Source organism: Ambystoma mexicanum, chromosome 11 (genome assembly GCF_040938575.1).
Source record: "Ambystoma mexicanum isolate Mex_15411 chromosome 11, UKY_AmexF1_1, whole genome shotgun sequence".
Taxonomy (NCBI): domain Eukaryota; kingdom Metazoa; phylum Chordata; class Amphibia; order Caudata; family Ambystomatidae; genus Ambystoma; species Ambystoma mexicanum.
In genome coordinates, this window is record NC_090934.1 from 1,254,947,386 (window position 1) to 1,254,972,842 (window position 25,457).

Consider the following 25,457-nt stretch of genomic DNA (forward strand, 5'->3'; position numbering starts at 1 on the left):
GCTCAACACATCCCTGGGGCTGTGTTTTCCTCCCCAGGTGAGGGCTCTTCACATTCAGCAGATGGTGCACAAGTTTCAACTTGCCCAGACTCTCCCAGCGTCCGAGTTCTTGAGACTGCTCGGCCTCATGGCATCCTGCATTCTTCTGGTGCCAGAGGCCAGGTTGCGGATGAGATCTTTGCAATGGGCACTCAAGCTCCAGTGGTCTCAGTCCTCTGGCAGGATGTTGGACCCTGTTCAGGTGCCGCCCTCGGTCGCCCAGGACCTTCTGTGGTGGGCCGTCGAAGGCAATCTGATGAAGGGGGCCCCATTTTGGCTGCCCTGGCCGGAGGTGACGATCGTGACGGACGCAACCCTCACGGGATTGGGAGCTCATGCCAACGAGTTGACAGTCAGCGGTCGTTGGTCTCCGTTGGAGTCCAGACTCCATATCAATCTGTTGGAGCTGAGGGCCATCGGGCTAGCCCTGAAGGCTATTCTGCCGACTGTGCGAGGAAAGTGTGTCCTGATTCTAACGGACAACACAGTGGCCATGCACTACCTCAACAAAAAGGGGGGGGGGCAGGGTCACTTCCTCTGTGCAGGGAGGTGATGCAGCTCGAGTTCTGGGCCATCCAGCAGGAAGTTTCGATCTCGGCTGTTCATCGGGCTGGAGACGACAACCAGACAGCGGATGCTCTGAGCAGGCAGAGCACGATCTCTCACGAGTGGGAGCTTGCTCAGGAGATTCTCCTGGAGATCTTCACCCTTTGGGGGACCCCTCAAGTGGATCTCTTAGCCTCCAGCGTCAACCGGAAGTGCGAAAGGTTCTGCTCGCAGGAATTTCCTCCAAAAGGAGCCTTAGGAGACGTGCTCGTGGTGGAGTGGTCATTCCCACTGCTCTACGCGTTTCCTCCAGTCCCCGTCATCCCGCTAGTACTGCGGAGGTTACGGAGGTTCGGTTCCCAGATGATCCTCATTGCTCCGGCGTGGGCCCGGAGGACGTGGTACCCGGACCTTCTCGACTTGTCCATCTGCCCTCCATGTCGTCTTCCCTACAAAGACGATCTGCTCTCACGGGAGGGGGGTCAGGTTCTCCATCCAGAGGTCAGATCCCTCAACCTTCAAGCTTGGCTTCTGAAAGGTTAAGGTATAAGGATTGGGACCTCCCTGAAGATGTGATGGAGGTATTGCTCGCCGCCAGCAACAAAGTCTCTGCACCGTTGCCGTTGGCAGAAGTTCTGCAACTGGTGCAGAGTTCAGAATGTGGATCCTTTTGAGTGTGACATTCCCATGGTTCTGTCTTTTTTGCTTTCCTTGGCCCACAGGGGCTTGCAAGTGGGGACCATTAAAGGTTACCTGGCGGCGCTGTCCATATTTAAGCGCTCGTCTGAAGTGTGTTCCTATTTTAAGATTCCTTTAATTTCTCAGTTTTTGAAAGGGCTCACTAATGTGTTCCCTCCGTCACCTTTTCTGGTGCCCGGTTGGGATTTGAACCTTGTTCTTAAGTTTCTTAAGGGTGCTCCGTTTGAGCCTTTGCATTCTTGCCCTTCGAGACTGTTGACTCTGAAAACTCTGTTTTTGGTTGCGGTTACTTCCGCTCGCTGAGTGAGTTACAGGCACTTTCAGTTAAGCCACCCTTCACTGTGTTTCATAAGGACAGGGTTGTCCTTAGGGTTCGTCCTTCCTTTCTTCCGAAGGTGTTTTCGGAATTTCATTTGAACCAGAAGGCTGTTCTTCTGGCGTTCTATCCTCCTCCACATCCTGGTAAGGAAGAGGAGAGGCTCCATAGGCTTGATCCTAGGAGAGCGTTGAGCTTTTATATTTCACGCATGTCCCGGGGTCAGAGTGAACGATCAACTTTTCATTGGTTATGCTGGAAAGCGTTTGGGACAAGCTGTGATCAAACAGACTTTGTCTCGTTGGATTATTTTAGCTATCTGAGTGTTACCGCTTGGCGGGTAAGGACCCTCCGGCTGGCTTGCGGGCCCATTCTACCAGGGGAGTGGCTGCGTCTACTGCCCTGCAGAGGGGTGTTCCTATTTGTCACATCTGTGATGCAGCCACCTGGGCTTCGGTACATACTTTTGTACGTCACTACTACCTCGATTCCATCCGAGGGCGGGATCTGGCCTTTGGCAAGGCAGTCCTTTTATTCCGCAATTTGATTGGGCATGCTAAATTTGTGTTTGTTTTAAATTCTTTTCCCACCTCCTTGCTTGGTACTGCTTTGGGAGTCTGTCATAGATATGGAATATGTTGGAGGGCCTAATCTCCTCGAAGAACAAGCTACTCTCTTACCTGGTAACCTTCTTTCGATGGGATGGTCCGACAACGTATTCCATATCGCTCCCTCCTTACCTTCCCCGCTGCAGAATTTCTTATGCAATTGCATCTTGCGGTCCGCAAGGCCTTGTGTGTCTGACTGGCAGAAAACTGGTGTCACACGTTCTGGGGGGAAAAAAACTACAACTGAGGTTACGGGTGTCGTGCGTCCAACTTATCACATCGGGTGACGTCGGCCGCCGGAGGAGGACCTCGGGGACGGCGCATCGACATAATCGACGCAGACGCCGAAAATTTTCCGAAGCAGCACAGCTGTGGACATTACCTGTCATAGATATGGAATACGTCGTCAGACCACATCGAAAGAACGTTACCAGGTAAGAGACTAACTTTGTCTTTGCTGGCAATCATTTAAGGGATTATTTTACAATGTCATGTGTAGGACATTTTAACTTTGGACGAATTTGCCATCTACTGGATATATCTTGTAGGTTGGCAGCAATCAAGGTAATTGTCCTACGATTCAGGAATGTTTGGCAGTACTTCATAATGGTTCTGTATAATGCCCCCATCTGTTAATTTCTTTCTCTGGTCTCTTAAGCGGTGCAGTTCTACAACTGACCAACATTGCCCTACCTAGTTGTGCGTGTTCCACTTTATGGCTAACCTGTTTTTTCTTTTTTATCCGACTCTAGGATTCAGAAGATCCCCTCAGAAGAACCCTTATGGACCTGATGGGATTTGAACATGGTGGAGATGCAAAACATGGAATGGCTCTGGTTCTAATGGAGGGTCAGACATTTCTATGACTACTACTGAAGCATTTCACGCTGATCCTTTGGGATATTTATCAGAAACATATTTATTTTATTCTGATCCCTCGTTAAGAGGGAGACTCCTAGAGACTGCTGTTTTTGGGCAGAAAGTTTGTGCTGTAAGATCATGGACCATTCCAACAGAGATAAGGATGACCGGCCACGGACGATGAAAGCTGTGCCCTCAAGGAGTGGGCACAGTACTCGACCATCCAGTTCCACAACATCCTCTGGCGTACTTATGGTGGGACCGAACTTCAGGGTTGGAAAGAAGATAGGATGTGGCAACTTCGGAGAACTGCGGCTAGGTAATGAGGTTATTCCATTTGAATAGTATTTATCACCCAAAACCCAAGTAGATTGGTCTCCGGCGAACAATTTGCAAAATCTAGTTGAAAGACCAGGTAATTATTTTTCTGACAATCTAGTGAAATGCATTAAGATGGCTTGTATTTCATGGATTCCTTGACTTCCAAATTGTGCATCCCAATCCCCCGCCTCCTTCGGCCACATATTCATTGGTACACAGTTTGCAATTTCTACTTGCCTTTCACCTATTCTGTTTTATACATAACTAGCGGTTCCTGTGCTTCGCATGGTAATTCCTACGAAAACCAAAAAGAAATTAGACAAAGGTATATTTATATTTTTCACACTGTCTACACCATGGAACCTACCCGCATGCAACATTTCAGATTTGCAGCATGTTGGGAAGTATGCTGAACATTTCGAACAGACACACAACACATATCCACAAATGTACCTTTTATAGCTAGATAATGGGAAATATTTCATAGAGCTGACATGCCGCAAGCATTCTACACAGCAAGAGATGTCAAAACTGGGGTTTATTTATGCCCTCATTACATGGCCTGACCAGTGAGTTTTTCCTGTGTGGGCCAGGGCACCCCTTCCATTACAGCTTCTTCATGGACTACCTTTTTCTCTCGATTTCCTGCAGTAGTGCTTTGCTCTGCTTATGCCACAGAGGTTTGTAGTCCAAAATGCTTAGCCTGTGGAAACTACTATTTCAATGCATTGCTGTTAAATCTGTCAGTGTTTGGGGACTGTCCATGCCCCCCCCCCCCTCTTCGCCCAAAAGAAATTCGAGGATGTTGTGGTGTTTTACATTGCAGACTGTTACCATTGGGGTGGTATCCAGACGCTCAGGTGGCTCTGCAAGAAAGAGGGCGGGGTGCGTTATTGCGGGTCGAATGACAGCATAGGTCCAGAACCAGGAGAAACGGCCGTCTGTGTGCTGGCTTGCAGATGGGTTGATAGCGTGCACTATCCATAAAGGTAAGGCCAAATGCCTGGATTGTTTGTTGTATTCGAATGTTAGTGTGTTTGTGTGTAGTTTGGCTAGTCTGTACGGCATGTATAGTACTTTGGAGGTATGTTAGAGGGGAGCAGGAACAGGGTGTTTAGTACATTAGGTACTCTAAACATTCTTCCAAGTGTCCTCCGAGCTCATCCAGCTGCAACGCAATGGTACCCTCGAATTTTCCAAGTGCAATACACTGGCAGCCCCACCACCCCTCCAAGCTCAACACACTAGCCACTCCCATACATTTCTCTAAGTGAAATACATTGGCTACTCCCACAAATTCCTCTGCGCACTAAGAATGACCAGACATTGTGCTTCTGAGTGCAGCAAGATTAAACCGCTAATGTGATACATGGCTAATCTTCACAATTTTGTCTATTGTAACACATTTTCTACCCCAAAGAATACAGCTGAAGTGCGGTGCACTGCTCCATATCAGTTATTAGAAGATGAAGTGGTGGGGTTTTACTGGCGTACTGTAATGGCTGTACTCCCCACCCGAACCACCTCACTTGTTTGTTGCTGTAGCTTGTCTCGCTGGGCGCTCAAGGCGAACAGGGATTGGAGCGGCCCTTTGCCTCTGGCCCTTAACTGGCTGGCGGCTTGTGCATGGCTGCCCAGGACGGATCCATGAAGAGGGAGCTTTTGGTCACATGACCATACCATCAGGCCAATCGGCACAGGGGAGGGTGGTGGGCGGAGGCAGGAACCATGGGCAAGTAGTGAGAAAGGGGGAACAGGCATTGGAAAAGAGGGAGATAAAACACTGGAGAAGTGCCCTTTTTATCCCTCTTTTGTCTGAGTGTACGGCCGCATTGGGAATCCAATTTTCAGTGCTGGAAGACAATTTTTTTTTTTTTTTTTTTTTTTTTTTTGCATAGTTTGTCCAGATTTGATAACCAACAAAAGTAGACAAACTTTTCACTGGAAGTGATGCTGACTGAAGCAGGCTTCATAACTGATCTGTTCGTGGGACGACTCCTCGTCTTCACCTGTGCAGCAATTTCAGTGTGTAAACACTACGACAACTGAATCCTTGAAGCACCAAACAGTCAAAATCATAAATGAGAAAATCCACCAGGATGCCACACCACACAACCCTGTCTACGAAACTATGCAATGACCTTGCAGACCACTTCAAAAATAAGATCACCAGCATCCAACAAACCATACAAGGCAGACCACCTGATCTTACTACGATCCCCACCTACACTCAAGAGTAACACCCAAACAAACTACAAAGCTTTCCAGAAATATTAGTGGAGACCTTCGCTAAACTGGTGAATCGAAGCAATAACTTGGGATCTCGGTCTCCCGAGCACCCTGGACTCCGGCCACTACTCAGATACAGCAGGACTTTTCCAGCTACAGACCCATCTGCAACATCGCGTTGCTCAAAACCTACATATACATAATGACCCAAAAATTCATAGAAGAGCATTGCCTACTAGACCAGGCACAAGTTGGCTTCAGACCAATGAGAGTAACGGAATCGGCTCGTCTCTCAATATGGGACGACCTAAAAATGATCGCGGACTCGGACAACAACATTGCCTTGGTACTTCTAGACCTATCCGCAGCATTCGACAGTTAATCACGACACCCTCATAAAGAAATTAGAAGGACTCAGAATAATAGACATCGCCCTACTATGGATCAAATCCTTCCTGACCAACAGAACGGAAACCATATGGATGAAAGCCTTCACATCCATCCCGAGATGCCACCTGTTAAGTACAATAATGATCAACCTTCTCCCCGCTGCTATTAAACATCTACCTATATCTACTAATCGGAATCATCAAAAGTCACGGCCTCACCTGCTACAACTATGCCGACGATGCACAAATCATCTTCAAAATACAAGACAGCCTAGAAATAAACAACGCTAGAAAACTGCATCCGCAATGTATTCAACTGAATGAACTCCAACTGCCTCAATCAACCCAGGCAAAACAGAAATGACGATCGGCACAAACATGGAGAACCACTTCTTCTCCAGCATGGGGTCTGCCATGGATTCACATGCTCATGAATATTCCGCGTCGTCAGGCTGAGAATCCTCGTTAAAGAGAAAATCAGTTTCAGTTTAGTTTCTGAACTGTCTACTAGTAACCAATCACTGGTCTCTGGGTCATACTGCCCCCAGCCAATGACTGCCCTCTACCTAAGCCCCTCCTCTGGCAGCCATCTTCAGATTTTTACCACACGTTCAAGTGTTGGGAGTCCTCGTGCTTTAGCTCTCTAGCTTTTACTGCGTTTTGTGTTTTTTTGAAGAGTTTACTGTCACGATGCCTGCCCCAGGAAAGCCAGACCAGGCCCAGCAACCCCGGAAGCAGGCATCATGCCACTTGAAGCATGCCCAAAAACCCCAGTTAGGGTCTGTTTGGCTACAGTCCTGGCGCCATGGGTGCCAGGCTCATTACAGAAAACTTAAGTGATGCAGACCATGCTGCCTACCTACCTGATGCAGACCTTGCTGCACGAAGCCAAAAGCCAAATGAGGCTTAGAGGGACTATTTTACCTCGGGGACTCCTTTCCTCTCGGGTGGGGCTGTGGAAGAATACTTACCTGGGACTTCTTCCAAAGCTATTTAAGCCACACCCTGACAGCCACACGTGCTTCGCGTTATTCTGCTTGCTGCAGCGTAACGCTCACCGTGTCTTCAGCAGCTCCAGTCTTCGGCCACGCCCGCTTCAGCCCTGGAACACCTGGAACAAGAAAAGGAGAAGAGGTCAGAACAAAACCCTTACCTGAATCCTTGATCCAGCACATCGTCGATCTGGAAGAGAGAAGCCTTCACAGGTGCATTGCCACGCACCTTGCAGCGCCGCGCTGAACTCACCATCCGGGGGCTGCATTCCTTTACTCCATCACGAACCCAGCATCTCCAGGTCATTCTTCAACACCTGGGGGAGACCAGAACAAGTAGGTGAGCAAGGGCAATACAAACCACCCCCAAAGACTTACCTGATTTACCACAGGGGGGGTACTCTCCTCATTTCGGGTCGGCGCAGTTAATTCTGCATCATCGCTGTACCCCGGCCCCAAAGGGGAGAACAACAATAGACTTACCAGGATCTCACCAATTGCCACTTGGAACTCTTCTGGTGGTTTAAATCTGCAACCTGCAAGGAATCTGGCAGAGTGAAGATTAGACTTTTGAACTCTTACGAACAATTGGACTTTAGAGTCAATACTGGAACTCACCAATTCCTCCACGCCAGTGAAGTAACTGGTCGTCTACGCGCCCCTGCGCTCGACGCAGGATGGAGAGCTCATCTTTCCAAATCTTCAGGTGAGATTAAGAGGTGACTTGGGGAGTGGGAAGGTGGGTTAACGCTCAGATTATGGGAGGTTAATTCCCTTTCTCCATTGCAGAAAGATATTCGTACGAGCCCAACTAAGGAAGCTAAGTGGGTCTGTCCAGTCTGTCATCTCGGCTCTGTGTTACTCTGGTGGAAGCAACAGCGGGCCAGTCCAGATCGACGCCCCCGTGGGAATCTGGTGAGCGTAACATTTACTCTTGTATTTTCGGTCAATTGAGCCTCAAGCTCTACCGATTCCACTTCTGATAAACGGGGACCCGTTTCTGGAACTTTCTATGCCCCTCAAGGTCATCTTTTCGTCGAGTTTCCACTTCTCGGCGGATTCCAGAAGATCTTTGAGGCCTACCCCACGTGGTCATGGCCCAGGACAAAGGAAGCATGACTCCTGTTGGACCCAAGCTGTTCATGAGCTGCCCTGGATGCAGGCTACAGAACGTCTTTAAGGAGGATGAGCACAAATGATGATGACAAATCGCAAGAGGAGAAGGACTGTGCGTTTTGTAAGAACATGTCCGAACGGACAATGAAGGATCGTCCTACTCGACTCACCAACTGGCTGGAGGGGAAGAGCCCAGCAGCAGGTGAGAAGAGGAAAAAGGCTGAGCGGTGTTCTAGGCCGCTCCGGCGATGGGGGGCCCAACAAAAGGCAAAGCACTGAGTCCGCGGGCACCGGGAGCGCCGATCGGTCAGGCTCCTTGGTTGCCAGGCAGGGCGCATTATCACCAACGCCATCAACCACGAGCCAACACTCTGGCTCAGGGAAGAGGAAATCGGAGAACCCGGGTAAGCTTCGGGAGAAGCCCCAGTCAATCCCGACGGAGACAGCCGAGGGGGAGCGAGACGGTGACACTCCACCCCCTCCCCTCCCAAGGTGAAGGCTTTAGGCGAGCCCAAAATGGCAAACGCCCTGATTAATCCGGCTAAGGCCTCGATCGATGGAGGCGTGGCAGCCCTTGCAAAGCCTGTGGAAGCTATCCCAGTGGAGACTACCTCTGGGCCTAGTGTCCCCGCCACAGCGGAGGGAATCCTCTTGTCAGCCAATCAATAAGACCCCCGTGAAACCCCGGACGGAGAAAGGGGAGTAGGGGGGGGGCGGTAGCCATTACAGACACAGATGCCACCTCTGAAGATGAGCTGGCTGGCGTCGCAAAGATCCTGGACAAGAAGTTGGAGGAGGTCCGGTGCTAGGGGAGGGATCCCGACAAGACGGATGAGGAAAGCAGCGGTGCTGACGAGGCAGGGACGGAGGATTCTACTTCCCAACCGTTGCTCCTGTCGCAACCGGTGCCTATGCCACAAGACAGCTCAGGAGCGATCTTGATGGCTATTGAGGCCTTATGTACAGAGATAAGGACAAGGTTGCCCTTACCCCCCTGCGGACGATCCAGCGGAGCCTGGACCGTCAGGAAGCCCACCGAGCAAGCGGAGGAGAATTCATCCCCATCCTCCTTTCCATCCTTTACAGCCTTCACAGCATTCACCTCCTTCCCCTCTGCCGAGGGATGAGACGGGAACGGAGACAGCGGGGACGGATGACGACGACGGAATGGACCTTCCATCACCACCCGCTCGGGCCTCCCCTCCCGACGAAATTGGCTCCTTCCACGCCATGATCGCCAGGGCAGCTCTGCCCCGAAGAGCAGAAGGAAGGTTTCCTCTACCAACGGCGGGAGGCCAAGAGGAAGACTGTCCTCTCAGTCCCGTTACTGGAAGACATATGGGACGAGGGGCTGGCACTCCTGAAGAACCCGTCCATGGCTCCTGCCAAGAGGGACTGGTACGAGAAGTAGTACAGGGTCCCAGACTCCACCCCCATGTGCCTCAGGGCACATCCGTTCCCGGATTCAGTCGTCTCTGTGGTGGCCAAGAAGAAAGCGGTGGGGGCGACAGCTTCAGCTTCATCTATCCCGCCGGACGGCGAGGGAAAGAAACTGGACGCCATGGGACGGCGGGTCATCGCGTCAGCGGCGACGACTATTAAAGTGGCCAACGCCCTCACGATCGTGGCACGCTACGACAGGGAGCTGTGGTTTAAGATCGCTCCCCTGCTGGACTTCCTCCCGGACGACAAGAGGGCTGAGGCCCTGGAGATCCTACAGGAAGGTGAGGTGGCTTCGGACCACGCCATTACGGTGGCCACAGATATTGCTGACACCGGCTTTCGCCAGATGGGCAACAGCGTTTGCCTTCGCCGGTGCGGCTGGCTCAAGGCCACCGACTTCCGCCAGGACGTGCATACCAGGGTTCTGGACATGCCCTTCGACAGGAACAACCTGTTCAGCAAGACAGTGGACAAGTCACTGCAGGCCATCAAGGCGGACACCGAGTCGGCTCGGGCCTTGGGTGTTCTTCAGCTGTTCTTTCGCAACTCCGGAGGCAAGCAAGGTGCCTCCAAAGCATTCGGCGGCAGTTCCTCGTTGTACCGCCAACCGGCCCGCTCCTCATCTCAGGAAGCCTACAGAGGACGCGGCAAGACAGGAGGATCTCGTCATCGGCAAGACCATGGCCAAGCAGGACTGAACCGGCTGTGGCGTCGGACCCCCACAAAGTACCCCGGTGGGAGGCCGCCTGGCTAAATTCATCAACGTGTGGGAGTCCATCTCCACTGACCGTTGGGTGCTAGACACCCTGGCCCTCGGGCACACCCTGGAATTTCAGATATGTCCCCGTATACCACCCGTTGCCAAGAAGGAAAACCACGTCCCACAGCTACTTTTGGTGGTACGAGCGATGCTAAGGAAGGGAGCCATAGAACTCGTCCCAAAAAGGCTCCGGGCGTACTCCCAGTACTTCCTCGTATGAAAGACCACCGGCGGGTGGCGACCCATCCTGGACCTTCGTTGTCTAAACAAGTACATCAAGTCTCAGAAATTCCAGATGGTCACCCTCCAGCACATGCTGAGACAGGTGGAGGGAGGCGATTTCCTATCGTCGCTGGACTTGGAGGATGCCTACTTCCACATCCCCATTCTAAAGGGATATCGCAAATTCCTACAATTCGTGGGCCAGGGGTGGCACTACCAGTTCAAAGCACTTCCCTTCGGATTGAAGTCTGCGCCCAGGGTATTCACCAAGTGCCTGGCACCAGTGGCGGTGCAGCTGCGCCTGCAGGGGATTCACGTCTACCCCTACCTGGACGACTGGCTCATCCGAGCAAAGTCAAGAGAACTCACCGCTGATCACACAGCAAAGACTGTCCAACTTCTCACGGATCTGGGATTCTCAATCAACTTTGCGAAATCCCACTTGGTACCGTCGCAAGTCGCCCTGTTCCTGGGAGACAGACTCGACACAGTGGCGCGATTGGCCTCCACTTCGAAGGAAAGGACGAAGGCCATCTTGGGCAAGGTACAACGGCTGTTGACCATGGAGGTAGCCAGGGTGAGGTCCATCAAGTCCCTACTCGGCATGGTCATCGTGCATCTACCACGTGCGCCTATGCAGGCTGTGGATGCGACCACTGCAGGAGTTCCTCGACACCCGTTCGATGTAAGCGGCGGGCCGTTTCGAGGACAGGATCTCACTCAACGAGACTTTCCGCCACGCGATCCGGTGGTGGGGCACCCGCGCGCATCTAGCGGCGGGCATGGACTTGCCGACCCCGGCATATCAGGAAACTGACGACGGATGCCTCCCTCGAGGGATGGGGAGCGCACACCAGAGATCTCCACGCAAGAGGCTTTGTGCTCCCGGAGGAGTGGTCTCTGCACATCAATGTCCTGGAACTCCAAGCCATGTTCTGGATCCTCCGATCGTTCCTTCCATCCCTCAAGGGCAAGGTGATAAGGATCTTCACCGAAAACACCACCACGATGTTCTACATCCGGAAGCAGGAGGGGGGGGGGGGGGCACCAGATCCCCAGCCCTATCAAGGAAGCGCAGGATATGTGGCCATCGCCCAGTGGATGTTTCTGGTACTCTTCCATCTGGCAGGAATAAAGAACACCATCGCCGACTCACTCAGCAGGGAGCTGCGCTCGTGCCACGAGTGGGAGCTGCGGCAGGATCAAGTGCATCTCCTATTCTGACAATGGGTCAATCCCCAGCTCGACCTATTCGCGGCGACGAACGCCAAGTGCCAGAGGTTCGCCAGCAGGTTTCCCCAGCCGAGGAGCATGGGCGTTGCCTTCTCATTCACCTGGGACAGCCTGTTCCTGTATGCGTTCCCGCCGTTGCCGTGGCTTCTGCAACTCATCAGTCAACTCAGACGGTCCCGGTGCAGGATGATCCTCATCACACCTGTGTGGCCGAGGCAGATTTGGTTCCCGGACCTCCTGGACATGTCCGCGTTCCCCCCTGCCCCCTGACCCCTGTCAAACTGCCGATAGACGCAGTTCTTCTCGCCAGAGAAGGAGGTGTCATCCTCCACCACAACCCGGGGTCGCTGAACCTGCAGGCCTGGCTCCTGCAGCACTAGAGTTCGGAGGGTACGATATCCTGGCAGACTGGAAGGAGGTGCTTGCAAAGGCCAGTGTCCTCGACTCCCAAGTGCTATGGACACAAATGGAAGATGTTCTCTGTCTGCCGTGCACAGATTAACCCTCTGCGGATTACAGCCCCTCCAGTGCTGCCGTACTTGCTATCGCTGGCCAATGCGGGGCTGGCGCATGCCTCCATCAATATCCATCTGGCGGCTATATCCCGCTACACCAGAACTCTGGGGCGCTCATCGCTATGGCCCCATCGCCTGGTGAAGGAGTTCATGAAATGACTGTTCCGATCGTTCCCGCCGGTGAAGGCCCCGGCCCCGGTGTGGGAGCTTAACGTGGTGCTGAGCAGGCTAATGGGGCCGCCATTCGAGCCGCTGCATTCGGCTCCGTTGAAGTTCCTGTCATTCTAGACGGCGTTTCTTGTGGCCATCACCTCCACATGACGAGTGGGAGAGATCCAGGCCCTCTCCTGTAAACCTCCATACCTGACATTCCACGAGACGAGGGTGGTGCTGAGGACGCACCCCTCCTTCATGCCCAAGGTGCCGTCGGACTTCCATCTCAACAAGCCCTTGGTGTTAGCAATTTTCTTCCCGTCGTCGGCTGAGAGGACTTTGCACTCGCTGGATGTAGCTAGAGCGCTGAAGTTCTACGTAGACCGCACGAAGAGCCTTCGAAGACATCAACTGTTTGTGAACTTTGGACCTGTGAACGAAGGGAAGGACCTCTCGACTTCCATTTACAGATGTCTCTCTGGCTGCATCATGCACTGTCACTGGTTGGCAAACCGGCCGTTGCCCGGCCGTCCGAGAGCCCATTCGACCAGAGCGATTGCTGCTACCATGGCATTCTTGTCTGGTGTGCCCCTGCTGGACATCTGCAGGGCTGCTAAGTGGAGGTAGACGCACACCTTCACGAGATTCTACTGCGTCGACTGGGCTTCAAGGGAGGAGTCCAGACTCGGCCAAACAGTGCTGCGCAACCTGTTCGCCTGAAGGTGGGCCTGGTGAGGAGGTAAGAGATGCTTAATGTTGAGTTGGTAATATGCTTAATGTTGAGCCTCGTCACCTCCTGTGGTTGCATGTGTGTACTGCTATATATCCTTGTGTTCATGAGCATGTGAATCCATGCCAGACCCCATGCTGGAGAAGGAACAAGTTACTTACCTGTAACTGTTGTTCTCCAGCATGGGTCTGGCATGGATTTGTATGCGACCCCTCCTTCCTACCCCTTTGTGGCTCTTCTCTTGGTCCTACTGCCACTTTACATGCTACCAAATCTGAAGATGGCTGCCATAGGTGGGGCTTGGGTTGAGGGCAGTCATTGGCTGGGGGCAGTATGACCCAGAGTTCAGTAATTGGTTACTAGTAGAAAGACAGTTCAGAAACTGAAACTGATTTTTTTTCTTTACCGAGGATTCCCAGCCTGACGATGGGGAATATTCATGAGCATGTGAATCCATGCCAGACCCATGCTGGAGAACAACAGTTACAGGTAAATAACTTGTTCTATCCCTTGGCCAAGGGAACTCGGGACAACCCCAGCACTTTTGCCGATTGTTTAAAAAGAAAACATAAAAAAAAACCTGGGGATCCTGATGGATAATCGTCTCAATCTAGAGCCACAAGTGAACGCCCTCCTCAAAAAATGCTTCTTTCTCCTGACAGCGGCAACAACCACAGTCATCTACTCTTGTCATGTCTAGTGTAGACTACGCCAACAGCCTATACTTGGGTATGCCTGAACGACTTTTAAAAAAACTACAACGCATTCAAAACTCGGCAGCCAGAATGCTCCTGAAACTACCCCGAAGAGAACACATCACACCAGCGATAAAACACAAAACATTGGCTACCAATAAAACAATGAATAAAATTCAATCAAAACAATGTGCATCACGCACAGAGCAGTACACAACCAAGGCGCAGAGTTCCTGAGAGACAAACTGCATCTACATTAACCAACAAGGAGGCTCCGATCAAGCAATGACATCCGCCTGGTACCGAAACCCTACAATGAAAGAAAACTCAGACGATCCTCTTTCTCTCACCAAGCGCCGAAAACCTGGAACGACCTTCCAAAAGACATACGTAACAACCACCTACTATTCAGGAAACTACTCAAAACTTGGCTCTTCACGTCTGAACTAGACCGCCCACAGGGAGACACACGCAACTAAAACATTGATGAACGAAGAGACAGACCCTGATCCACACCAAGCAGTCGACGGGGAAAGGATCCTAAGGAAAATAACCCATGACATACCAAGCGACTAACCAGGAGACAGCTGTAATAGGACCCAAAAGACTGAATACATAGCAAGACGGAAACAATAGGACGACTCATTACTAGCACCCTGGCCCTAAACCATAGCCATGCCCACAACAGATGGCAAGGGAATAGATAACTCCCATCCATTAGCTCTAACCAGAGAGTGAGAAACAGAATAAGCATTCACATTACACTATGCTCATCAACATGCAACGGGTACCACAATGCGCCATCACACACAACAACCAAACAATAGCTTTTAAGGAAGTCACCCTACGGAAACCTAAGGACTAACTGAAAGATGGTCATGATAGGAGGAAACTAAAGACTAAATACACAAGGTTGACCAAGAGGGAAGCACAAGGTAGTCTAATTAACAGCACCCCGTCCCTGAACCACTCATCTCCGACAAACCACTGTTGCAATAGTTAACCAGAGAATAGGTAGCACCAACCTCAGTTCTGCACCCAAAGGAAAGGTTCAGACATACCTATCACTCCATACAATACTCACTAGGATGCGGCTGGGTCTGCGCCGCAACATCACACTCCACAGCAAGACAGCCTATAAGGTATCGGCAACAACCCCACCCACAGGGATACAGCTCAAATGGAACCAGAAGAATTTGGATACAGACACCACTAACCAAACCTTCAAATCTCTGCATACTCAACCCACATGAAACTCACACAGCCGTTTCTCTTCCAGCAATTCACACTCACTTTACCACACCTTACCTATAGCACACTAGGTCTCGCACAGTTCGATACTTGCACCAAAGCCCAGAACTTGGTGTAGAATGAGCTGAAGCCGCTAACAGCATACCACCTTTCCCACTCTCCTACTCCCCCTCCACCCGACTAACCCTACCCGCCCTCCTTCCTGTTTACAGATCTGCCAGAGCGCCTGGGGACCAATTCCGTTGGTGACGATGTGCTATACAAGTACCTTGAACATAATCAATATTGCATTGGTACGGATGTTCCAGCAACTTCTTTACACATTCGCTTCCATAGCTCATCGTCCATGTCCCTGTCAAGATTGTCCTGTCACTACATTCTGACTCTAAATGGCTCCATTGACTCAGCTACGAGAATGGATATCTAAAGCGTTTGTTAATATTATTCCTTTGGTCACCCCCTGCTCCCCACTCGGGGATAGAAGGTTCTTCTCAAGGTCAGGTCTCTCTTCAAATTGTCCACCCATCTTTTATCTGTCTGGAGGTGGCCTATCTCCAAGTTCCTACAAATCGTGTATAGAGGGGACGTTCTACCACCCCCGCCCCCCCAACCCACAACTGCCATGCCTCCAAACCTGCCTCATACCACTTTTGAAAACGGTTGGAATCCTTTATGCCCTCTCTAATTTGCGTGGAGGACCCATATGCAGCTTAACTGCGAAGGCCATGTGGATTGTCATCTAGTATCTGCTTGTTCTCTCCACACGTTTCAAAGGATCTGTAGGAAGGGGTGTTTAAGAATCCTCTTTGGCATTTCCTCCTTGAGGTACCCATAGCCAGTCCGCAACTGTGACCAGTTGTAATACTGCGTTTTCTATCGAGAGCTACTATTTCATTGTGTGCAGATCTATATAACCCATTTCTCTCTAGTAGACATGCCTCCAGATAAGGTTCGTACAAGGCCTTTTTCATGCATGAAAACCTTGTAAATACAATTGCTTTGTTATTTTCCTGTGTACATTTACAAACCCGTTTAGAGCAGAGGACAGTGCAAAGGTTAGGTTACTTGACAAACGCTGCTTTTGATTTTTATCTACACGCATGCAATTATAAAAAGGCTCAAACAGAATTTATTTCGCTGAAGCCTTTAAAAAAAAAAAACTGCACACTGATGAAAGGAATGGTTTCTTAGATGCTCAATTTAGCAAACAGAAGCACTGTACACTTATTTTCCTAGCATTTTAGGATTGTATAATGAATCAGATGGAAAACTAAGTTGCATTTGCGAACTAATCTTTTGTAACAAATTAAGCTTTTTTCCGCCCAGTGAAAGCAAACCAGTATTGCACAGTTGTATTTTTCACATTTCCTGTACTGTGTGCAAAATCATGCAGTGGCAGATCATTTTTACACTTCTAATTTAATGTACACTCTAATTTTAAACAGTGCGTAAAATGATGGGTATGCATGGTCTAGTTTACATCCATTCAACCTTGCAGTCGATGGGGTACATTACTATAAATCGTCAGTGACAGCAGAGTCTTTGCTCAATGGTGAATGATTGTCATTGCACCAATCACATGGGTTATATCCTCTCAAATCTTCGACTACAATTAAAAGATCCAAAGCCTGACTCTCCAGGAAGTGCAAGCGCTTTTCAAAACAAACGAAAGTTACATTTGTAATTGAGATAGAAACTCCACAAAACCTGCCCCTGTGATAATACAGATAGGTATTTCACTTTATGTAGCGCTTCATATATGGTTTGGCCAACATCCAGGCACTGTGATTATACCTTAGTCGATACTCCGTTTACCGACCCCTGAAGGATGTTAGCCAATAAGATAGCTTATCCGGTTGATCGCTTGTTGCTGCGATCTGTGTGATCTGTAGGTTGCAGGTTAAAATCCCGACAACTCCTCTCAGCCTTTCATCCTTTTGAGGTTCATAAAGTAGAAATGACTTTGATTTGGTGATAATTATGATAGATCTTTTCTATGTACAGTGCTTTGCCAAAAGTGCTATATAAATAACCATTTGACCATGAGATTAGGTATAGAATTTAGCATGGAGTCCTTGCCTCTCTGCACTGTTGTATCATAAAATTGGCATACCATTGGGTAGTAATGGCTCCAGGAAATGAGGAATTTTATTAAACATCAAAAGTCAATTCTGCTATCGAACTCAAAACCCGCAATATAATTCATGTTTTCTTTACTATGTAATTGGCTCGATTTTTGTTTTTTCAACATTTAAACATACAGGAGAGATCAAATGGCCAGACGATAGAGAAATAATGAAGTGTATTCTGTCATGTGTAGAAAGCTACCGCATGGTAATGATTTCCATAGAGATTTTGCATGCGTTGCCTGGATGTTGCATACGTTTTACTCTCTTGAAATTGGTTACTCTCAAAGTTTTAAAATAGGGAGTAAAATACTCCCACATCAAAATCTTATCTGGAGTACTGCTCGTAGATTTCATATATTTACATATCTGGGAATCTTACGCCCCCCCCCCCCCCCGCACCCCCCAGGTCTTTGGGTAGGATCAGGGTTTAATAACCAGTCCTTGGCCTAGACTGGCCCCATTGGAACTTCAACAATGCTCTCTTCACCGTTCTAAAAAATTCCCTTGGAATCGGGGCAGGCGGCATTTAGAAGAGGTACAGGAATTTAGGGAGAACATTGAAATTGATAACGTTCAAACTTGCCATCCAGGATAGCATGAACTTGGTTCACCGAGCTAGCTCTGCCTTTACCCTAGCCCATAGTTCCAGGTAGTTTGAGAAAGATGTCCCTCAGGCCTCTGGGCAAGCCCCCACCACCCCCCACCCAGGTACCTCACTTTGTGCTCTATTAGGTCTGCTACCAGTTTTTGGGTCTCCGACATCATGCTCCCCAACGGCAACACTAGGGATTTGGCATAGTTCACTGTGAACTCGGAGTGCTGTCCATATGGCCGTATAGCGTCTAGTGTCATGACCCATCCGACACACCCCTTCTGGGCCTCCTGGTCCCTCTCACGCCGAGGCTTGCACTCTGTTGTACTTCCAACATGGCCGCAAACACGGAACGCTGCCTACCAGTCTTCACGTTCATTGCAGCACGCTAGATAAAATAGCCACACACCCGCGCGTCTCAACGCTACTGTTGGCTGTGGCTTGACGTGTGCTCCATAGTTCGCTTTCACGGAACCTTGTTGCCTTCCTGGTTCCCGGACCCTTTCTCCATTCTATCCCTTCTCCTTCTTACCCAAACTTCTCCCGGAATCCGTGCACCGCCTCATAGTTCTTCTTCCCCTTATTTTTTTTCTGGAGTTTACTATCGATCCCGGACAAGAAGTTGAACGAACACGAACTTCTACAACGGAATCCATCAAGCAGCGAAAACGGGTGAGAAAGGGGGAAACCTGTGACATCTAGTATGTGAACTATTGTAGTTTCCAGCTGCATGGCATAAATCAGGTCATCCGCGGACATTGTTAATTTGTATTAACGTCCATTTATGTGGATGCCCTTGATTCTATCATTACCTCTATTTTGTGGCTAGTGGTTGCATTGTGAGCACGTGGAGCATTCTGGACAAGCGGCACCCTGTTGCATCCCCTGGCTCATGGGGAAACCCCTCGGACTGGATCCCATTGATCAGAACCCTTGCCTATGGACCGGAATACAATGCCTCCATCCATATCATACAGTTGCAGCCAAATCTGTATTTTTGCAGGACGTCTATCAGCAAAGCCCAGCAGACTCGCTCAAAGGCTTTCTCAGCATCTAATGCGATCAAGACTGCGCCAGCTGGGCCGTTTACTTAGTGACAGTAGGTCTAGTGTCTTGGCTTGTCTGCTTCCTGACAGTTCTTCACGACTCTTACTTGGTCGCTGTGGACCAGAGCCCTTTTGTTCAGTCTAGAGGCCAGGGTTTTTGCAAAGATTGTGTCTTCCACATTGATTAGTGAAATCGGGTTATAAGCAACAGTCAGTTAGGTATTTTCCCTCCTTCAGAATCAACGCAATAAAGGCCTTGAGCAAAGATCCTGGCTCAATACCCCCCTACGCCCCCACCCCAACAAGGTCCTCAAATACCATAGTAAGGAATGGCGCCAAACACTCCATTAAAATGCTTATAAAAAGCTTATAGTATAGCCATATTCTGGTGCTTTACTAGTGCCAAGCGTTCCAATAGCCCAACCTATACGTCTATGGTAATCCCCTCTTCCAGCTTCTGTACTGTGTAAGAATGGAGTTTCGACAACTCAATTCTTCCCCGGGAATCCCCTCATATTCAGTACATCCTCTGCCACGTCTCTTGCATACAAAGCTTGATAATACTCTGCAAAACAGTTGGCGAAGTCTTCAGGTGCGTTCATTTTCTTCCCATCCTGGCTGACTATTTCTTTCACCCTTCGACTCTTGTGGGTTTTCAACATGATCTCTAGGATTGCACCAGCCTTGCCCCCTTTTTCGAAATACTGCTGTTGAACAGTTTATAGCCTAAATGTTATGTAGGTTCTGCTCCTTCCAAACAGCCCTTGGGTCACAGATCAACTCCCTTGCTTTGTCATCCACTTAGTCCCCATTGTAGTAATGTTTACCTTACCTTTTCTACTAGTTCTGCCTCTAGTGCCACGTCAACCCCCCCCCACACCCCCCACCCCCCACCACCCACACCCCCCACCACCCTTCCGCTACCAAATGACCTTTTGCCTTAGTAGCTTTGCACACTGGACCCTCCATATATGGACCTCTCAATTAACATTTTCGTCCAGTGTAAGCTTTATCCTGTCCCCGAGTGTGCTTCTAAACACCCCAACCTGAAGCAGAATGTAGTTACAGTGCCAATTGCAGGGGCCTTTCTTAAGGAAACCCAGATACATTTCTGTTACTACCATGTCATGATCCGTCTACGCAATCAGTATAACTTGCGACCTCTTCACTGTATGTTCCCTGCACTCTTTTAGAATATAGACTATCCTTGTCAGGGATTTCTGCACAGTTTAGTAAAAGATGCAATCCGTCATACTAGGATTGGCTTCCCTCCATGAATCGCACAAGCAGTGCCCACGTTGACATTCTGATAACCCAGTGTCCGCCATCTCCCTTTATCCCAGAGAGCCTGAGTGTGCCACAGCCCCATCAAGTGACTGACTAAGGAGCATCTTTAGATCTCCCCCCACTATCCTATCTGTAGCCCCCACCGCCACAACTGGTCTATCAAGTCCATGGTAGCTGATTTTTGTGTTTGGGACGCACAATGCTAGCAATGTGTTCACCCCGCCCCCTCTGCTGACCCTTTCACCTAACGACTGCTCTCCAGGTTGTATCGAACTGTGGTGGGTCAGAAGAACAGACTATGGTGTTCCATCTCACATTAGTCATTTATTAAATGAAAGGTGTAAATGCCTACATTTTCCCTAAGCTAGGGTATTCCTACCTAACAAAACTAACTAGGGCGCTATTCCGTCATGGGTGATGGACCAAATCAAAATTAGTCTGCTGTACAAAACTAAGCTATGCTGACCCTAACACCAATTTAACCAATGTAAAAAGAAGGGTTACCCTTGGGAGGTATTCATGCGCCCATTTGTCGAATTTCTATTGACAGAAATGTGAAGATCGCACGCAGTATTTATTTGCTTCACACAGTGTTGGGCATTAAAGAAATGTAATGCCCATTTGGTGATCAGCGCTTCAGAAAAAATGTTGAATGGACATTCATAATTATAGTTAACAAAATATACATATGATCATTCCCACATTATTTTGCGAGTACCGAAACAAAAAATATATCAAAACCACATATTTTTTAAAAAACATAAAAGTATAGGTAGTTTCTTCATTCATGAGATGAAGGAAAAAAAAATATATGATAACACATGGGCATGTTTAGGGAGGGGGAAAGGGGTAGGTGGTTTGTGGGAGGTCAAAAAAGGGGGAAAGAGAAACAAAAGAGAAAGTTCATTAGATGGCACTACAAAAGAACTACATTGTCATTGTCATGCTAAATGACACTTGCATCAACATATAGTCCTTACCCAGTAGTTGTTGTTGCATGAAATATCCTTCAGTCTCTCCATTCAGTCATGGGATAATCCCTTTCCTATAGAGAAATGCGCACACATAGTCATTTACTCATGTTGTAACAGTAAAAACATCAGTTGAAAATGTGTCTAAGTGTGCGTTCAATGTTACTGGATTAATGCTAGTTCCACAGTCTTTGTCTGAACAAATTTCCTTGACACTGTTTGCATAAACATTATACCGTGATTAGGTAAGGCATGTCCTTCCCGTAGGACTGATCCGCGTTGTGTGCTTAATCTTATAAAAGAGACATTGGGGGGGATTAATCCTCTATATTTAATGACTTTGCACGGGCAGTCTATGCACTTGTTACTCAATAGTGACATTTAGTGTTCTATTTGTTTTCTGACTACGCGCAGGTAACAGTCAATGCCTGCACGGAATCTGCTTTCTTACTGTAAGCTAACAGTGGTGTAGGGCTAAGCCGCGTTCCGTGTGTTTACATTGTGAGATTAAGGTCTGTAATGTATGTCTCTTGCTGTACACGGGCAGAGACCACGAGAGTCCGCATGCCTCTGATCCCTATTTTATTGCTGGGTGTGCTTGTTATATTGTAAAACTCACTTTCGTTACTAGCGTAGTGCCTTTCTGTCCTCGTGCAACTGTGTCCACCCGGATCTGGTCTACTTTATGCTTACGTTGCTAAGTGACCGTAGTCCTTCTACTTTTTCCCCATTTGGCCGCCATATTTTGGGCTACTCTACTCCTATTTCAATGTGTAATGCGTATTACATGTCCCATAGTGCTCTGTTAAGAGTTTGGGAGAAATACTGACTATGACTATCAATGAGTTTGGCTAATTCCGAATGTCTAATGAGCTGTTGGCTAATTATTGGCGTCTGTTTCAAATTGCTGAATCCAAATGAATAATTACAAAAAAAGTATATTCAAAATAGCGACACGTGTACCGAGATGTTGACTGAAATAGGTTTATTTTATGCTTGATCAAACTGTTATGTAGCTCACTGCTACTCTATATAATTTACTTAATTTTATGGAAATAATTTTTTATTTTATTCCAAATTCTCTACTGAATGGTCAATGGTCCCCATAGACCATAGGGGCAAGTCCCTTCGTGGCTGTCCGCTGTGCCTATTCCATGTGCTGGCCAGAAGGCCTTGGTCAATACTCCTTGTCTGTGTAAGGAACCTCTTTTTTTAATGCTATGTTCAAATCTAAGTTGACCTGCATGATGAATGTTAAAAGTGAAGTCGGAGTGTTAGACATTCACTGATATAAAGTCTTTGTGTGATGAAGTGCCATGCCCTAAAAAGAAAGCTAGTTCCAAGTACAGGGAGGGGGTTATGTGTTTTGTACCCATGATTCAGTTGTACTCCCTGTATCCTTCGTTTGTGTAAATCTAAGTAAGGGATGATGTTACTTGTTCCGTCCTTTGGTTCAATTCTACTTTCAGATGTGTGTCCAATCTGTGATATGTTGGTTGTGGAATGGGTGTTTGTGTTCTCTCCCACAATCCCAGATGATCAGAATAAAATATTAGACATTTTAAAGGAAGGAGTACATTTCGTTATCAGAGTTTAAACGTCTTTCCACTGTACGGAATTTACAAATCATTTTTGCTTCTTCCTGTCGCAGTTTTAGCTCATGATTTTCTCCTCTCGGTCCTAGGGTTACTCTCTTCAAACCTACCAATCTTAAAGTTCTTTTGTTATTGCATTGGTGCCCCTTTTGCCAATGCTGGGCTAGTGGTGAGGTTGTACTTTGATTTCTTGTGGATGAGAAATGTTCTCTTATCCGGGTCCTTAATTGTCTTATAGTGCTCCCTATGTAGATCCTGTGGCATTCACAAATGATAGCATATGACGTATTTAGTTCTGCAGTTCATGTTTTCAGACATGTTATGCTTTATGCCATACTTATCTTCAAAGCTTGATGTACTGTACATGGCATGTTTGCACATTGTGCAGGTCCCACATTTCCTAAAGCCCTTTGTTTAGGTAACCAAGTGGTTGCATTCCCTGTCTTCAAGTCCAGAAGTAAAGATGGGCTGAGAATATTTTTGATGGTCCTTGCTCGTTTGAATATGATCATTGGGCTGTCTTTAATGTAGTTTCTGACATGTGGATCCAATTGTAGAAGGTGCCAATTTCTTTTGAGGATGTTTCTCAAGATACCATTGTTTTTGCAGTATGTCGTGATGAAGCTAATTTCTTGCATTTGATTGTTTGTTTTGGTTTTGTCTCTGTTCTGTTCGGATTCCTGGCTTTCTTTTGAGCTTTAGTAATAGTGTGAGTGCCATATCCTCTAGCTTTAAACCTTCTCAAAAGTAGGTGACATTCTTTCTCAAACGTCTCTTGTTCTGAGCAGTTTCTGCGGGCTCTGACATATTCTCTACTTGGAATGTTCCTAATGACCGAGTTATGGTGACAACTGGTTGTGTACAAGGTTGAGTTTGTCTCTGTTGTCTTTCTGAAAGTTCTGGTCATCAATTGATTCCCTTTCACATAAATGTTGAGATCTAAGAAGTCTATTTCTACTTTACTGGAGTTTCCAATAAATTCTATCCCTACGGGGTTGATATTTGCTCTGGTCCTGAAAAATTCCAACCTGTCCTCTTCTCCTTTCCATATTAATAGAATGTCATCTATATACCAAGTCCAAAGAATCACATGTTGTTGAAACGCTTCGTCTATGTACACGTATTGGTCCTCATACATTGCCATCGTCATATTAGCAAGTGCGGGGGCATATTTAACCCCCATTGCCACCCCTCTGGTTTGTCTGTAAAAGTCTCCATTGAATATAAAAACGTTCTGCAAGGTTAGCAGTATAATTTCCTTTAGCATACTGACCGATTGAAATTTGGATGCAGTTTTTTGGGAGAAAGCATAATCTATTGTTTCAATTGCTGTGTCGTGTCTGATGGATGTGTATAATGACTTAGCATACCAAGTAGCAAATATATAGTCAGATTCCCATTTTATTGAAGCCAGTTTGTTGATTGCAGAGGTGGTATCCTTTGGATATCCTTTAGATATGCTTTGGTTTGGTTTACCAGAGGGCTGAGTATGTTGTCAATAAACTCCGCCATGTTCATTGTTGCCCAGTTAATCCCACTTAGTATGGGTCTTCCTTCTGGTATTTTGTCAAATGCCTTATGAATTTTTGGTAGAAAATATATTGTCGGTAAAGTGGGTTGTTGTATGTCCAGGAATAATTTTTCCTCATCTGTGATTAATCCTTGTCTATGCCGGTTTATTATGGCATCTCTTAGTTCAATTAGAATTTGCTGTTTTGGGTTGCCATCAAGTTTGTAGCATAAGGGGGTGTTTAAATTATTTGTGGCCATTGTTACGTAGTCTTCTCTATTCATAACAATTTTACCTCCCTTGTCAGCTGCCTTTACGGTCAAGTGTTGATTTATTTTGAGTTCTTGCAGTGCCGATCTTTCTGCTTTGGTCAAATTGTCATATTTGTGTTTAGAATAGTTCCTATTCCTCTTTTCCTTTTGGTTATACATGAAATCATTGAGATCTTTAGTGACTGCATTATAGAAGGTGTTCACAAGGTTATCTGGCACTAGTTGTGGTGTGAACCTGGATTTAAGTTTCATGTCTTTTGTCTGTAGGCTGGTCTGTTGTATCTGTAAGTCCCGTATGGTTTCATGAATGGGTCGCTCTACCGTGTCATGCAGTGAGCTCAAAAGATGGATGTTGCTAAGATCTTTGATTGTATAGTCACTGTCCTCAATGTCTGGTTCTTTGGCATGGAACATCGAAACTTGTGTTGCAAAGTACTTTTTTAATATCAGTTTTCTGACGAATTTAAACAAATCTATGTGCACATCAATTTTATCAAAATCTGTTGAAGGGCCAAAAGAGAAGCCTTTGTTCAGCAATGAAATATCTTCAGTTTTTAAGTGATAGTCGGATAGGTTCAAGACTAGGTCATTTGTTGGTTATTTTTCGCCACTTCTCTTGCTCCAGCTCTTGTTAACCGCCTAAAATCTTTTAGAGCGTCTGGATTGCCCGTGTCTACTACTCCCCCGCTGACCCCTCCTCCTGTGGTTTGATATTGTAGATTGGTCTGCTGGGGTAATAAAAGACGCACCTGTTTCTGTAAATTGATTGTTACTTTTCTTATACCGTCTGATCTGGTTGAGGAACCCTTGTCCCTCAGTTACTTTCTGTTGTCTGTCTTTCGTTTGGTCTCCTTCTGATTCTGCATCTGAACTGCCGGGTGATGTATTTGGAGTGCTCTCTCTTGAATACCTCCCAAAGGTAACCCTTCTTTTTAGA

General features: G+C 47.7%; 1 protein-coding gene across 10 annotated transcripts in view; it reads left to right on the forward strand.

The window, feature by feature from the left end:
- CSNK1G1 (casein kinase 1 gamma 1) overlaps nucleotides 1-25,457 on the forward strand; it is a 1,083,432-nt gene that overhangs the window by 419,162 nt on the left and 638,813 nt on the right. For 8 of the 10 annotated variants that reach the window (XM_069624685.1, XM_069624691.1, XM_069624684.1 and 5 more), the window contains one exon: nucleotides 2,961-3,388. In XM_069624685.1, the coding sequence (XP_069480786.1) occupies nucleotides 3,208-3,388 (181 nt within the window). In that variant the 5' untranslated portion in view covers nucleotides 2,961-3,207. Of the gene's footprint in view, nucleotides 1-2,960; nucleotides 3,389-25,457 lie in introns of those variants that run through there. The other 2 variants (XM_069624683.1, XM_069624690.1) reach the window with 1 other exon arrangement.